Raw genomic sequence first — 17453 nt, forward strand, 5'->3', positions numbered from 1 at the left:
GTCCTACTATAAGTTCTTCGAATTGCCTGTCATTGATGACCAGTTTGATTTGCAAACCAACAAAAAAAAAAGCTGCCTTAATCTTGGCATCAGTTATTCTGAGCTGAATTATGAAGTAAAATAGTAAATTGAGGTGATTTTAAATAAATTGTGCATGACAGAGAAATTTCATAGTGATTTTCATGATCAGCGGCTCAAAATCCATAAAATACACTCAAGAGTAATAAGGAAGCAATATCTTTGTTGTCCAGAGTTATTACAGAAGAGAGAAATCATGATCTGAACAGAACCAAGCAGAATTCTTCTACATGGGACTGCACAGCAGTGTAGTGGTGAGCGCAATGCTTTGCAGTATGTACCAGCAACACCAGGTCAATTCCCGCCACTGTCTGTCAGGGGTTTGCACGTTTTCTCCGTGACCACGTGGGCTTCTTCCACGTGCTCTGGTTTCCTCCCACAGTCCAAACGCATACCAGCTGGTAGGTTAACTGGTCATTGTAAATTGTCCTATCATTAGGATAGGGTTAAATCGGGGGTTGTTGGGAGGCACAACTTGAAGAGTCAGAAGGGAATATGCCACACTGTATCTCAATAAATTAAAAACTTCCCCTTACCCCAACATATTCTACATTCAGCTACACACCAAGAGCAATTTAAGTGGCCAATTAGCCTATCAAAAGTTTAGCTGAAAACTGCGGCTTAAACTTACTGATACTGTACATAGTTAACTTATTCTTAAAATCCCATAATGCTTTCTCCAGTTTGATACGATGCCTCTTAAATTAAACTGTTATGAAGAAAATTAAGCAGACTTGTGATAATTTCAAGACTAAAGTGGAGATAACATAACAAGCATGACGTTTGTTCTAACCACTTCTACCACAGTTGGGTTTTCTGCCGCCTGCTCCCTCTCCAAGACCAGGTGCTGAAAGTGGTCCACTCAGCAGAGAAGAGCATTGGACATCGGCTGCCAATATTAAAAACCTGCTTGTTGCCAGAGTGACAAAAAGAGCTGGAAAGTAACTGCTGATTCCACCCACTCTAACAGTCACTTATTCACCAAATTACCAGCAGAGAGACACTACAAGTCCACCACCACCAGGACCACATGTTATCTCTGAAGCTTCTTTTCTGTAGCTATCCAGCTTCTCAATGAAACTCATTCAGATGTAATACCCTAGCTGTCCCCACACAGCATGTGTTGAATGATCTATCCTGCTCTCTTTGTTCTATTCAGTCTGTTCACATGTTCACATTTATTTCAGTTTGATTATTGACATTTGCACATGTGACTGTACCGCTAACTGTTGATTGCTCATGACTGTTTGCACTATTGCCTTGTAAATTGTTGGTTGTTATTGTGTTGTCTGTTATGGTATTGTCCTGTGTTTGTTGTTCGGCAGTGAACCACAATCAATTCCGGTATGAATCACAAACCGGCAAGGAAGTAATTTGGTTAGTTTCATTGGTGGGTACAGCAGTCTTAAGGTGTTGAATCACAAACGAGCAGATCTGCAGATATTGGAAGTCCCAAGAAACATACACAAGGTGTTGAATGGTTTCTTCTTGTTCCTATAGATTTTCCTATGAATGGGCTAGGATGGATGAGAGTTTCTCAATGATCATCATGAAATTCTTATTGATCCACTAACAAACCAATTATTCCTTTCTTGGTCCCATTCATCATTTGAACAATTCATTCTCCATATGACTGTATCAGGAGCCAGTCATCCAAATTCAAAGGCTATCAAATGAAATGATTTTCTTCTGTAGATGGAAAGCTAATGAGTTGTTATATCCTAGTCAAAATCATATTATTTTAGCCTTCCATCATGTTTTGTCACTTTTAATTAAGACAGGGTTACAAATTCTCTACACATCTCTACACAGTTATAATACATGCATAAAAGTTGCTTCAAAACTTTCTATAGACACATAAGTTGTTTCTCTTGCAATAAGCATGGAACTACGACATAAATCAAGTACTGAGACAGAAAGTCAACAGCCACCCATGTGGATCGTTCCGTAAATTGGTGGCTTAAAATTTGCTTCACTGCATACAAACTGACAAGAAATAAATGCTTACCAGATTTCATTGATCACCTGGTGAGAGGAGCAAGCAGAGAGTATTAATGCATAATGTGCAAAAAAAGAGAGTTAATTGGTTTCCCCCTTGGTGGGAGAGGAGAAAAATCCAAATAAAAACCTTTAAGCAGTTGTCTCTGGAACACGGCTGGTTAGCCTCTTGCTAACAAGCCATGGACAGCAGTGAGAAAACCATCTTTCTCAAACTCCATACATCTAGAAACACAGAAAACCGGCAGCACAATACTGGACCTTCGGCCCACAAAGTTGTGCTGAACATGTCTCTACCTTAGAAATTACTAGGCTTACCTATATCCCTCTATTTTACTAACCTCCATGTACCTATCTAAAAGTCTCTTAAAAGACTCTATCATATCCACCTCCACCACCGCTGCCGGCAGCCTATTCCACGCACTCACCACTCTCTGAGTAAAAAACTTACCCCTGACATCTCCTCTGTACCTACTCCCCAGCACCTTAAACCTGTATCCTCTTGTGGCAACCATTTCAGCCCTGGGAAAAAGCCTCTGACTATCCACATGATCAATGCCTCTCATCATCTTATACACCTCTATCAGGTCACCTCTCATCCTCCGTCGCTCCAAGGGAAAAAGGCCGAGTTCACTCAAGCTATTCTCATAAGGCATGTTCCCCAATCCAGGCAACATCCTTGTAAATCTCCTCTGCACCTTTCTATGGCTTCCACATCCTTCCTGTAGTGAGGCAACTAGAACCAAGCACAGTACTCCAAGTGGAGTCTGACCAGGGTCCTATATAGCTGCAACATTACCTCTCGGCTCCTAAATTCAATTCCACAATTGATGAAAGCCAATACACCGTACGCCTTCTTAACCACAGGGTCAACCTGCGCAGCCGCTTTGAGCATCCTATGGACTTGGACCCCAAGATCCCTCTGATCCTCCACACTGCCAAGAGTCTTACCATTAATACTATATTCTGTCATCATATTTGATCTAGGGTCTATATGACTTGGTCCCACCAGACCAGGAGAGCTGGAAAATTTTGAGCATCCGCACCTCAATTTGAGCGAATACTGTGTGAGTACTGGCCGCATGCAATTAGCCACTGGCAAGAAATAACAAATCTTACACTGCATACAATTATAAAGAAAGAATCTTTATAAATTTCAGCTTTATCAAATGATTGATTAAAAAGAAAGGAAAACGGGCTCATTACGGTAAACTAAGTGCACATAAGTTGGATCTCATCTTAAAGTTGTTTTTAACTCACGCAATGGACCCACAGTCTGCATGCACACACTACGTTCCAAATGTCGTTCAAAATCCACCTCGAACAAACAGGCTACCCCATGCATGTATTGGTTCTTCCTCCTTGAAGTTATTCATCTGCACAAAGCACTTTGTGCAAAAGGAACAGCATCCTCAGCCATCTTCCCTCCTGTCTTCTCCCAGCTCAGGCCAAAAAGACTTTAACCCACACCAGTGTCTGTCATAAAAACCTCTCTGCCCAGTGTTCTCTAGGACCTTCTCCCAATTCCACCATCCTGATTGGCTAACACAACATTCCTAAGTTGAACAACATAGCTTCTTATCTTTAGCTCAAAACAAAACAAGCTAAAAGTAAAACAGACTGCTCTTAAAGACCTGCTAATATGAAATACCTACAGCATAATCGGTAAAATTCTTAACTAGAACATTACACAAACTCAAGAGTTTGACCATTCCTGGTCACAATATATTTTTGCCTTCATGCCCTCCTTGAGAAAGACTTCAATCCAAGTCTTAATTCTCATTATAAAAACACTGCCAAATCATTGTCCAGAATCAGCAGCTTTACTTCCAGAAGTATATATCATTTTACTTCCTGCCTACGTCTGTAAGGAGTGCGTATGTGCTCCCTGTGACCGTGTGAATTTCCTCTGGGTTCTCCAGCTTCCTCCCACGTTCCAAAGATGTGCGGTTGGTAGGTTAACTGGTCATTATAAATTGTCCCACAATTAGGCTAGAGTTAAATCAGGAGTTGATGGGCAGCACAGTTCAAAGAGCTGGAAGGGCCTATTCTACACTGTACCTCAAAGAATAATTTTTTCTGAGGTAATTATTCCTCGGACAGTTTAGATGCCAAAGCAGCTCCAAGGTAGCAAAGATTGGTTTCCGTTTGCAACATCAGTTAAGACCAACATTAGATAACAATGTAATTTTATGTTAAGTTGTTGAAGAGCACAAGAAAATGAGGCAAAACAGAAGGACCTAACGACATCACCTGGGAACATACTGAGCCAGTTAGATGGCTTGTGTTTTATCTAAGTAACTCTTCCATCCTCTCACCAAACAACATCAGTTAAACACGGAGACAAAAAGCCACTGCTATGCTTTGGAAATAAGTTAAGATGATGCTCAGCTTTCATGGGTTAATGGTTTAACAAACCCCTCGTCTCTGGAATCAACCTGGTGAACCTCCTCTGCACTGCCTCCAAAGCCAGTATATCCTTCTTCAAGTAAGGAGACCAGAACGGAACACAGTTCCTCCAACAGATTGCTGATCCAAATCCCAGCATCTAGAGCATGGGTTCTTAACTGGGGTTCTATAGACTCCTCAGGGTTCTATAAATCTTGTTATTAAATGTATTAATAAAGATGCATATATTACTATACAGTATCAAAAAATCTGTCTTTTTAATATTTTGATAACTGTATATCAATAGAATTGGTTTCTATGTATTTTATTTTATTTGTTTAAATAGATTATTCTGAGAAGGGGTCCACAGGCTCACCAGGCTCCCAAAGCAGTCAATTGTATAAAAAAAGTTTAAGAGCCCCTGATCTACAGTTTCTTGCATTTCCATAGCTGAATGGTTGCTAAGACAAACTGAGCAACAGTCATAACACTTAATTATTTTACCCTATAAAAGTGAGCACTCCATTTTTCTACCATATAGGATAGTTTACTGTTGTCAACACCAGGAACAATTATCCTTGCTGAACATTTTTCTGGAGTCCACAGACAAAGAATGGGAGAACTATGAGGTCATGAGGGCTAAGGATGTGGAAATAACTGATCCCTGGGCAGATACTGTACATTCTCCTGCTCTGGACCTCCTCCACTTAAATATTTAATGCCACATCTGACAACATGGAAGGTGGCTACCCCGCAGTCTCCAAGTTATGGGTGCCTCAGATGCTAATGGAATCACAGAGAGCATACATGTTGCTCCACTGCTTCCGAGCTCCAGTGGGATGGTAAATCTACATCAACACCTCTCGGTGTTCCTGGGCCAGGGTCATTTTCAATCAGCCCCAAAAAGTGCAGTTGAGAGACTCACAAAGAGACGAAGGAAAATTCTGTAATTACCCCCAGATGTGAACTGCAAATTAATCTTTTAGATGCTGATAATTTACAAACAGATCACCAGAGGGAAAAGAATAAGTAAAAGCATTCATCAGTCCTCAATGTACTATGTTTTCATATCAAAGCTCTTCTGCATTTATTTTTCAAGTATTTATCTTTCTGCTTTTGAAGAATTAGCAATTACTATTTTAATTAGTAGTTGCCATCTCCTTCGATTTATTTTTGAAGTCATCACAGGATGCTGGAAAATCATGGAGAAAGAAATATTTAAGGCATCAGGTATAGAGCGGAAAATCTGATTGTAATCTTGGCAATATCCATATTCCGTTAATTAAGATTTCGAGAATTTATTCAAAGTTCTTGGAGAAGGGTTCGAAAATGTACAATTAGCACTTCCAACGTTGCTGAGCATTGTTTTCCCAACCTACAGCTTCAGGGTTCTATGGTTCAATTTAATATTAGAGAATGTATGCAGTATACAACCTGAGATCCTTATTCTTCACAGACATCCACAAAACAGAGTGAAAAATCCCCAAAGGATAAGTGAAAGAAAAATGTTAGAAGCCCAAAGCCCACCCCTTCCCCCTCCTATGCACAAGCAACAGCAAAAGTATCAACCCCTCCCCTCCACACTCCGGCAAAAGCATCACCCCCCCCCACCCACGCACAATGCAGAGACCATGATCTAGGGTCCATCAAAAACTACTGTCCATCCCAACACTTCAATATCCCTCACTAATGAGGGGAGAGAGGGAGATATCGCCCCTGGCACAGCAAGAGGGGAGGCCAACAACTCGCTGTTTCTAAGTTATAGTCAACTGTGACACTTCTCCAAGTTTTCCAGAAGTGAATTTTTTTCAAGTACTGATTGAAATACTGGCAAATAACAATTAATCGATAGAAATAAGGCACCAAGATACTAGCAGCTGGTCGCTACAATGGGGAAGGTCTCCGGCTTAGTTAATGAGGCATTTCAGAGACTGTTTCATTAAATTAGAACAGTTTCAATGAACTTCTTTTTCACGTGAAATCCACATGAAAACACTAATGTGATACATGGGTAGAAATTGGTCTTCAATATCCTGTCTAAGCATAGGTACCAGGGAGAGTCAGCTGGGTATTGCACTCCACTTAAGAGATTCAGTTCCACTGACTTCAGGAGCAGTCCCAACCAGCATCAGCACACAACGGTTACTGCCTGTGTTAGCTGAGGCCTTCTCCTGAGGCTTATATTGTTATCAAAACAGCAGAGTTCCAGGAATGAAGTTTAACCAGATTATGAAAACTTCACAGTCTTACTTAATGCAGTAATGGACATCCTCAGCACTGCAATCTGACGTTCATAACTTTGCAATAAGCTTGAGAAGACTTTGGGATGTAGCAAGCCATTCTGTTTGAGATTGAAAGAAATCACAGGGCTTTAAAGGGGCTAAGGGCATACATTTTGACAGCTATCTCAATTGTTAGAAATAACTGGAATACTATTTAATCCCACAGTTAGCGACAGGTATGAGTTTGATAAAGGAATTGAAACTTCTGCTCCGAATGGCCACAGAGGATCAGTAACCCTTTCTAGCTCCCTGCCAGATGCCATTAAGAAATATCTTTTGGTACATGGTTGATCTAATTACTCTTCTTCAACATTGTTCAGTGAATCAAAGGTCAATGACCATTTGCAGAGGAATTGAGTTCAGCTTAAAGGACCACCACTGTTTATTGTTCATTTATCACTGGAGGCTTCTGGAACATTTCAATGATTTACTGTAAATATTCTATAAATTCTCTGAGAACATCAGTTATAAAGGATTTGCTGAATTTTTCTACCTCAACAAAAGAGACGGAAAGGATCATGGAACTTACCAAGCTCCATTGCTCCCATCCCAAATGGTGCTAATTCCCATGGACAAACTACTTCCTTAGGAATGTATTTAACAGAGGGATGGAGGAAGACGTGTGCCTGCCAGAGCAACACCATCTGTTGTAGGAAGGAGGTTTGGGAAGCTCTTTTAACTTTGTCAGGGATAATACAACACTTTTTCTTTCCCATAAACCATATCTTCTGGAATCACCAGTGTAATTTTCAAGAATCTGCGCATTCTCTGAGTCAGCCTGAAACATATTTTTGCATGTTTGCCAGTGCATACCGTAAGGAAGGAATTAGTCTTTAGGAATGAATGGGTATGAGGGCACTGGTGCAGTATGTACCAATATGCTTTTCAATGGAGAACTATTATTTAGATAGAACTCAATGTCTGAAGATGAGCTGAAGACAAGGCCAAAGGTCTCTGTACCAGCCAAGGTGAACTAAAACATTTGCCACTGCCGGTAACCCTACGGATTTTTTATGCCCTCCACTCCGGCAAATGATTGCATCCAAAAGTTGAATCCTTTACTGACAATTAGCAAATATACAATCCTGAAGCAATGTAACTTAAGCATACCCAAGTGTAAGCTAAGAGCAATTAATCGTCATTCAGCGGTCGGCAAAAGATACGACATCTGTCAGCCCACAGTTTCCAAACTGCCCAGAACAAAGCATGATTACACAACTCATTCCCTTCACTACTACCGTGCCTCCAACTGTGTGACTAGATACCATAATAAACGCACAACACAGAATATAATGCAGATAGAGAACAGATACATGGCTCCTACAGTCTCTCATCAACATCAAGGACAGATGATTTTCCTTTCATAAGCAAATGAAAATGGTGAACTAGAAACAGCTTAAAACCAATCTGACTTATTGGTTCAGGATCCAGTTCCATTCTTTATCCAAAACAACTTCCTTAATACAAACAGGGTACCCATCACTTCTATAAAGATATACGCACTTCTTGGGTCACATCATGGGTCTGAGAAATACAACGTCAGTGCTGTCTAAGAACTAATAACCATAGTGATCAGAAAGTGGCTTTGCCTGCAAAATATAAACCACTTACTCTGACCCGGCACCTGCTCATTTTTAGAAAGGTGAAAGAAAAACCAGATAAATACAAAAGAGACCAAAAGCAGTTACAGTCGCCCTACCTTTGCAGGTGAAGCATTTAAGGTGGAAGTGCCTGGACTGGACACGCAACACTTGTCCTTTACATGGATCTCCACACTTGAAGCAGCGGATGGCCAGCTTCTCTGTCGGCTGGTGTGGATCCTGAGGGTGAGCCACTGCAGAGAACAGAAGGGAAAATATCATCTCTCTGGGTCCACAATTCTTAAAATTCAACATTTATTTGTGTTTCCAGCATATCTAATTACACACACACACACACACACACACACAGTTAGTTAGGAAACAGTGGGATGGGCCAATTAAGCAGCTGCCCAATTTGCCGAAGTTTCACGGAAGTACAGTAGTTTTAAAAGAATAAACAATACAAACTCCAGATTAACTAACTAAAAATTTATGTATTTCAATGAAATACAGAACAAATTAGAACACTTCCGATATCGCTACAGTATAAAAATGTGTATTAGCTCCTAAGAATTATCGGAGAAGTTCATGTACCGTGTTCTTTTGATTGACTGTAAATGAACAAAATCAGCGCAGACACCTAGTGCACATAATGGACTGTCTTCATACAATGCTGTCAATGATTGCATCCTCCAAATCTTTATTTTAATTGTAACATTCAAGATACCTTCAAATTCTTCATAAAACCTAACTTGAAGTAATGAAATAGTTTCATTTTCACTCCTGGCTCTTTCTGGGAATGTTTGAATGTTTGAAATCGGAGTGAGCAAAACAGTTTCAAATTGTCTTACTGCTTATTTCTCAACAACTATCAGTGACAATAATCACTGCTTTTTCCAATAGTAAAACATGCACCTGACGCCATTTAAAAACTGATTGTTCTAAGCATGGTGTAATGTCGATCAGCCACTCATGTACACATGACTAACGTTAGTTAGAAATTGTTCAGCACCAGTCTCCTGTCATAATTAAGCAGCATAGTCTCCCAGATAAACGAAGGGAACCCCGGCTGCTTTCTCAATTTGGTTTTTGTTCTTGTCCCAAATACGCGACCGCTCCAATTAACTGAGGACCCAATTACCGGAAACGGAAATAAGTTTAACTGATCATATTGTGTTTGGTATTTCACAGATGCATCACTCAAACTTTCAAATCATCACAGGATTTCAAAGTAAAGACCCTTGAAGACCATCTAAACTGAATAAGCTCACAGGAGAAAGCATTGCTTATGATTTTCCTAACGAATCTCATCTTTTATTGGACAGGAAGGTAAATCTAACTTACAAATATAAAATGAAACCGAGAAATGCTAGGAGCAGAACTGGGAAGATTTTTTCTCTTTCAATATTTTTATTAATTTATATATTTACAAGAATACAGAGTACAGGAAAAAAATGTCAATACATTAAGCTAAATCGCATATAAAGACTCCTTACCCAATATTCGTACAGGATTTTATTTGTAACCAGGGCTTGTACTGCATGAGCCATTCCTGGCTGCCCTCAAAAACAATAAACAGTCAATTTCTTAGCATCGTCAGGCCAAGTAGTGACAGGCTCCCCTCCCTAAGGGGCACGAGGACATCAGGTCTTTCCAACAATGCCACAGCACAGCTTTCTGGTTATTATCGCATATCAGCAAACAATTTACCTGATTTATTGAGTTGAGTTAAACGTTCACAGTTTTCCCTGTGGCATTGCAAGTTCTTCATCCAATAACAAAGCCAATAGATTACCACAACCAAGTCAAATTTAAACTAGGCACCACGGGAGCAGAGCTGTCAGTGCGACACAATTACAGCATGGGGCTTTCTGGAGTTCAGAGTTCAATTCCGGCGCCGTTCTGTCGGGAGTCTCTGTATGTCCTCCCCATGGAACGTGTGGATTTTCCCCTGGTGCTGCAGTTTCCTCCCACAGTCCAAAGAGGCACTGTATAAGCCCCCCACGGGTCATTGCAAACTGTCCCGTGATTAGGTTCGGGTGAATCGTGGTTGGGGGGTTGCACAGGGCTGGAAGGGCCTACTCCGAGCTGTATTGCTGAATAAATAAATAAATGATTAATATTTAACTCAGAGGTCAGGCATGCTGCAAGTTCTGCACTTGTGCAGGACTATTTCACGTTAATTGAGATGTAACATCAAACCAAGAGATATTTATAGTTTGTCCAAGACTGCAAGAATGCCTGGAGGAGAGAGTCATATATCAGTTTGCTTACATGTGAAACACAATGTCTAAAACACAAGGAATGCCAGTTCTTGCCCAGTGACAAACAGGTCATTAATGGCTAGAAACAGCTGACCAAAGCTCTAAAAACACATTATCTAACTATACTCTGGACTTTTTGCCTATATTTTAGGACAAATACACAGGGGTCCATCATATATATTTATCTCTGCATTACCTCAAAGAAGAGTGCAAACAGAGAACATTTTCTGATTTAACTCTTCTATACAGATCTTTGTAAAATGAAAGCACTTATCCGTTTGCAAAAGTTATGCAGCTCTGTGGCTAATGTTAAAACTAGAAAGTGTGCACGGATTAATTAACAAAAAAATTCCATATGCATTTGGGTTGTGCATAGGTCTATGCTGATTGTAAAGGTTTCTGGAACCTCCAGTGTTCCCTTCATGTAGTTTTGTTCTGGCATGAAAAGACACTCGGAAATTTCTACAGAAGCAATGTGAAGATCACGTTAACTGGTATGGAGGAGCTAATGCGCAGGATTGAAAAAGCTGCAGAAAGTTGTAAACTCAAGTCAGTCCATCATGGACACTAGCCTCCCCGGCATTCAGGACACCTTCAAAAGGTGACACCTCTGTAATGGCCACATTAATCATTGAGGACCCCATCACCCAGGACATGTCCTCTTCCCCTTGCTACCATCAGGGAGGAGGTACAGGAGTCTGACTCAGTGATTGAGGAACAGCTTCTTCCCCTCTGCCATCAGATTTCTGAATGGACAATGAACCCATGAACACTACCTCACTATCATTGTTCCTCTCTATCTGCACTACTTATTTAATATAATTAATGTAATTTATATTTTTTACTACTCTGTATCCCAATATACTGCTGCCACAAAAGAACAAATTTCACGACATACGCTGATGGCGTAGTGGTATCAGCGCTGGACTTCGGGGCGAGAGGTCCCGAGTTCGAATCCGGCCGGCTCCCTTGCACGCTCTCCATCCGTGCCTGGAGGCTAACAACTCGATAAACCTGGAGAGGGATGGGCTCCGCCAGGTTTCAGATGCCCAAGACACGCTTGTCATGATGGTTCCACCGGGAGTTAAGGGCACACACACACACACACACACAGCCCAGTGATACTAAACCTGATTCTGAATCATGCCCGTAACTCAGTTACCTGATCCAAAATTCTACTGTGTAGACCAAGAATGCAGAGTAATTATTGAAAAGGTATTGTTTAAGGAGATATTTGCAAAGAACTAGGATTAAAAAGGTGAAAGGCAAATTGGAAACAGGCAGTCCAAGCAAAGGTGCATGCCTCGAGTCCCACAGCATCTTGTACACATGCAAAAATGGAGTCGCCAGAAAATTCTATTATCACTGCAGCCACATGAAAATTCAACATATAGAGAGGAAATTAACGTTACCTTCCCACTTCTGCTGAACAAGGCAGAAATTGGCACAAAGGTGAGAAAATCTGCAGATGCTTGAAATCCAAGCAACACACAAGGGAAGGGAGAGGAGCACCAGAGGGAGGTGATGAGCAGGTAAGGAGATGAGGTGAGAGGGGGTAAACAGGAATGGTGAAAGGGGGGGGAGGCTTTCACCTATCAGCTTCCCAGCTCTTTACTTCACCCACTCCCCTTTCCCCAGCTTCACCTATCACCTGCCACCTTGTACTTCTTCCTCCCCTCCCCCCACCTTCTTGTTCTAATTTCTCTCTCGTCTTTTCGCCCAGTCCTGAGGAAGGGGCTCAGCCTGAAACGTCGACTGTACTCTTTTCCATAGATGCAAATGAGCTCCTCCAGCATTTTGTGTGCATTGTTGACGGCATAAATCGGATTGTATTAAGACACCAATTCCTTTGAACCAGGCATGAGCTGTGTCCTTTATTATAAATTACCTTTATTATGAATCAGGATGGAGCTGCACGTGTAGGTGTATGCAACTATTTGCCCTTGAGACAGCTGAAACAACACAAGCAGAAGAGGACAGCAGCTTGACAACCAACTTGTACTCCGATTTCAGACTGAGTCTGCAGTTGTGTAGCAGCTGAAGTGTGTCATTTAATGAAGACATGTGGCACGGATGATTGGCAATCATTGTGTATTTAATATTTCTGTAAAGTTTGAGTAATGTTGTAAATATATTGTTTGATTAACCATTCTTTGTTATTTATATAATTCATTAAGGTTAGATGTAAAAATACATGAATTACATATGTCATCACACTACCATGCGCTTCGTGCACACCTCTCGCAAAGTAAACACAAAGTTAGAATCACATTTCGGAGTCCTGTGTCTTCCTTAGAATTAGTTTAATATTTCGAGGTTACAAAACATAAGAACAATAACCAGGTTAGTGCAGGAACAATGGAATTACGAAACAAAACTGAAGAGACAAGTGCACTGTAAATAGGGCAGGAAAGGGAGCAAGAGAAGGCTCCAGTGAAGTAAAGCAAGAAAGGTATGGGACAAAATTGCAAAATATGATCATTAATACTTATTGCTCATGAATTAGACAACATGTAGACAATGGACATGAAGTTGAAAAATAACCAAATTAATCTAATCTGATTAAATTGCAGTCATGGAAAATAGAAGAAAGCTACAGTTACTGCCTCCCTCAATCCGTTGCCCCTACCCAGGGAAATTCAACAAGGATTCTAAGCACAAATTTTAATTTTGTATCTATGATATTAACTTACTGCCCATTACACCGCTGGCGTTTGGGACAGCAATGAATGTCCTCCACCTCTGGCAGTGTTTAGCGCTTCCCTCATCGTGTCAGTAGCTTCCTTTACATTTTCTCTACTGTCAGTCATGCAAGCTCAGGTGGAGACTCAGGAACACCATCGCACTCAGATGTAGCTGGATTCTTCATTACTGTTTCCATAACAATTCTTTTGTTCGACCAGTTAGGGTTGCTAGCCCTGAGCTGAACCCCTGAACCTGGAGGACCAGTGGACCACTCTTAGTCCAGCCTCTACCCTTTGACCTGTTTGGCATGGATGACCCTACCAAGAGCCAAGGCACAAAACTCTCTGGGTAATTGAGGTACACAAGCTTCCAAACCCATCAGCAAGGTTGTGGTCCTCTTGGAGGTGTATCTATGGTGTCTTCAGTTTAATTCTATCCATCCATCTTTACTGTTACGAGAATACACATAAAATTAAGATGTTTGCTGGCCTGGGCTAGCATCAGTGACATCAGCAGTTGGTCTGCCACCTGCCCTCAGGGGAAGGAGAGATAAGGAACAATGGAGCAGCGTCTGGAGATGTGTAATGAAGGAACGGGGGAGAGAGAGCTGTCTGGAGCGGCTCCCCTCTTTGAACCCTGAACTGTTTGAAGTGATGGGCAGGCGATACCCCAGCAGGGGGATAAAAAGGGACCGGTTCGCTAAGGCAGGACACACACACGCCACCTGAGGTAACGAGACCCTGGAAGCGGTGCGCCTCTCACGAGTGGGTGAGAAGTTCCAGACAACGCCCGGGGTGGAAAGGTACGATCAGCGGGAACCCGGTGTGTGTCCGCCCTTGCCTGGGTGCCGGGTTCACTGCAGAGGATCGACCGCATCTGGAGGAGGGGTCACAGTCGGTGACCTCAGGTGACATCACCAAGGACCCGCCCAAAAGCTGCTTGTGAGCCATCTCGCAGGTCTGTGAGTGAAGCAGTGTTCTGAATGATCAGTTGTTCCTGTTCTCTCTGTCTCTCTTCCCCCACGTTGTCCATCGCCATGGCCACGATTACTGCGAACTGAACTGGACTGAACTTTGAGTCATTTTGAAATTTGGTCATTTACCCCTAGACAACGATAGAGCTTGATTGATGCTGTTATCTTAATTCTGTGCACATGTGTGTTTATCATCGCTGAACTGTTGCATTTATTATCCTTTCGATTACTGTGTTGCTTGTTTCTTTAATAAAACTTTCTTAGTTCTAGTACTCCAGACTCCAACTGAGTGATCCATTTCTGCTGGTTTGGCAACCCAGTTACGGGGTACGTAACATTACACACTATTGGCAAGCATAGCATTACCTCAGGAAGACAACATCCACCAAAGTCTCCCACCACTCAGACTGAGGCATCTTCTCACAGCTACCAATGGTAGAGAAATCTGAAGTCCCACAGTGCCAAGTTCAAGAACAGCCACTTCACTTCAACCACTCCGTTCCTGGCAATTAGGCAAAACCCTAATCACTACAGTTTAGCACTATGATTTGGTGCGGCAGCGCCCAGAACCAAAGAGCAGTTTTTGTTTGCTATCCATTAAGAACGAAATGAGAGATAATTACATTGAATTCTGCACTAAACAGGAACTGAGCTTTAAGTAACTATAATTCTGAATGAGATTTTCAGTAGACAGAAGAGAAATTATCTTCCGCACTGAACCAAAAACATCAGCCATTAATCTGAAAAACAGTATGAAAGGGTCATTATTGAATTACCTGTCATTCTGCACCAAGCATGAACAGAACAGGATAGAATTACTTATTTCCCTGAACTAGGCAAGAATCAAAAGGAGAATTATTTATCAGTCTGAACCAGGGACAAGTTGGGTAGCATAAAATTACTTATCTTCAGAACCATACATGAATTTTTAAACTAGAAGCATTCTATTCAAAGCATCGAAACAGGCAAGTTGATTTATCTTCAGAAAGTTAATTTGCATTAATTTACTGCACATTTCCCTTTGATATGTCCCAGTTCGTCACAAGTAAAGCCCTCCCCACCATTGAGCGCATCTACACTTAACATTGTTGCAGGAAAGCAGCATCCATCATCAGGGACCCCCACCACCCAGGTCATGCTCTCTTCTCACTGCGGCCATCAGGAAGGTGGTACAGGAGCCTCAGGACTCACGCCACCAGGTTCAGGATCGGTTATTACCCCTCAACCATCAGGCTCTCGAACCAAATGGAAATACTTCACTCAACTTGACTTGCCCCATCACTGAAATGTCCCCACCACCAATGGACTCGGGACTCACTTTCAAGAACTCAGCTCATGTTCTCAATATTTACTTCTTATTTATTATTTCTTTTTGTATTTGCACTGTATTTGCTTTCTGATTGAACTCCCAAGTTGGAGCGGTCTTTCATTGATTCTGTTATGGTTATTATTCTATAGCTTAATTGAGTATGCCCACAAGAAAATGAATCTCAGGGTTGTATATGGTGACATATATGTACTTTGATAATAAATCTATTTGAATTTTGAAGTGTTTTAATTCTTGGTCAGAGCAGAGTATACAACGTTAAATATACTGACTTTTAAGAATTTGCATCAATTTTCTGAGTTTGAGTCTATGTTAGCAAACAGCCAGAAACCTCTCAACTGCATATTTCATTTAAGAAACACTAACAATTTTAATTATTTACCTGGCATATTATACTCAGTTTTCCCCAGGAATATATTCTCCAAAATAATTGTTGGTGAAATCTAAGACTGAATTTGTCAGCTTCCATTAAAATAAACACAATTAGTTTCATTTAGAAGATTGGCTTACAAAAATCATGCATCAAGCTTGCAGTATCACCTTGTAAATACAGGGACCCTGATCAAATTTGTAGATGTTAGCTCCTAACCATAGCTACTCACTCCATTCCCATTGAAATAATGTGTGTCAAAACTCATCAACCAAGTCTCATTCCCAATTCTGACTTTTAGTTTTTAACAGTTTACCCTTCAAATGTTAATCCAAGGAAGAAATTATTTTGCCTGAGTGTAAAACAAAAGACACATCAGTTGTTGCATTCCTAATTTGTACACTTAAAAGCCCAAGTAGCCAGAACAATATTTCAACCCTTATTTATACCCAGTAAAATGCTGGCACATGGCAGAGAGTGACCTTGCCAAGTTGTTGCTATTCCACACCATGAGTCTTCAAAAGATCCTCCATATTTTCTGGCCAAGAAAGATCTCCAGCCACGCCCTACTCCTTCAATGTCATCAAGAGGACATGACCACAATCAACACGAGGAAACACTGGAGATAGATTGGGCACACGATGAGAAGACAGGCCAACTCCATCACCAACAGAGCATTTCATTGAACTCCTGAAGGGCAGCGGAAATGCAGAAGCCCAAAGGCAAATTGGCACCGTACTGTGAAGACAGAAGTGAGGACCCTGAACCAGACTTGGGGTACAATAGAGAAGATGGCCAAGACAGACAAAGATGGAGGACCTTTACTGCTGCCAAAAGTGACTGCGGCATAATGGGTAGTAACTAAGTATCACTGAGATATTTGAGACCCTGCCCTGTAATTCTAATGTGCTCTTAACTCTAGTGCATGCTATTTTGTAAACTCCAGCTGCTCGTTGATTCTAATGTATTTAAAAATGACCTTCCAAACAGTCTTTGCCAATTGATGAATATCACTCCCATCCATGCATGGCAGTGACACTGTAATGTTATCTTAAGCCTCGGATTAAAGGAATAATATCGATCAATTTCAAATTCCCTGGGTCCAGCAGTATTCACAATAAAAATATTTTAGATAAAAACTGAGCAAAGATAGCGAACTATAAGGGATGCTTTTTCAAACTCAAAGCAAATTTTAAATGCTTTACAATTACAAAATCCTCCAAGAAGTAATGGATATTGTCCAGTCCATCATAGGTAAAGCCCTCCACACCACTGAGCACATCTACACAAAGTGTTTTCGCATGAAAGCACCATCCATCTTCAAGGGTCCTCACCATCCAGGTGATGCTCCCTCAACAAGGTGGTACAGGAGTCTTGGGACCCACACAACCAGGTTCAGAAACAGTTATTATCCTCAACCATTGGGCTCTTGAGCCAAAGGGGATAAGTTCGCTCAGCTTCACTCGCCCCACCACTGAAACATTCCCACAACCACTGAACTCACTTTA

At 41.3% G+C, this 17453-nt stretch overlaps 1 protein-coding gene across 8 annotated transcripts in view; it reads right to left on the minus strand.

The window, feature by feature from the left end:
- The window catches only part of ablim1b (actin binding LIM protein 1b), a 406574-nt gene that overhangs the window by 229137 nt on the left and 159984 nt on the right, over window positions 1-17453 (minus strand). For 7 of the 8 annotated variants that reach the window (XM_063072015.1, XM_063072012.1, XM_063072014.1 and 4 more), the window contains exon 2: window positions 8446-8580. In XM_063072015.1, coding sequence (XP_062928085.1) covers window positions 8446-8580 — 135 coding nt within the window. Of the gene's footprint in view, window positions 1-3336; window positions 3550-8445; window positions 8581-17453 lie in introns of those variants that run through there. The other variant, XM_063072018.1, reaches the window with a different exon arrangement.

The sequence above is a fragment of the Mobula hypostoma genome, chromosome 19 (assembly GCF_963921235.1).
Source record: "Mobula hypostoma chromosome 19, sMobHyp1.1, whole genome shotgun sequence".
NCBI lineage: Eukaryota > Metazoa > Chordata > Chondrichthyes > Myliobatiformes > Myliobatidae > Mobula > Mobula hypostoma.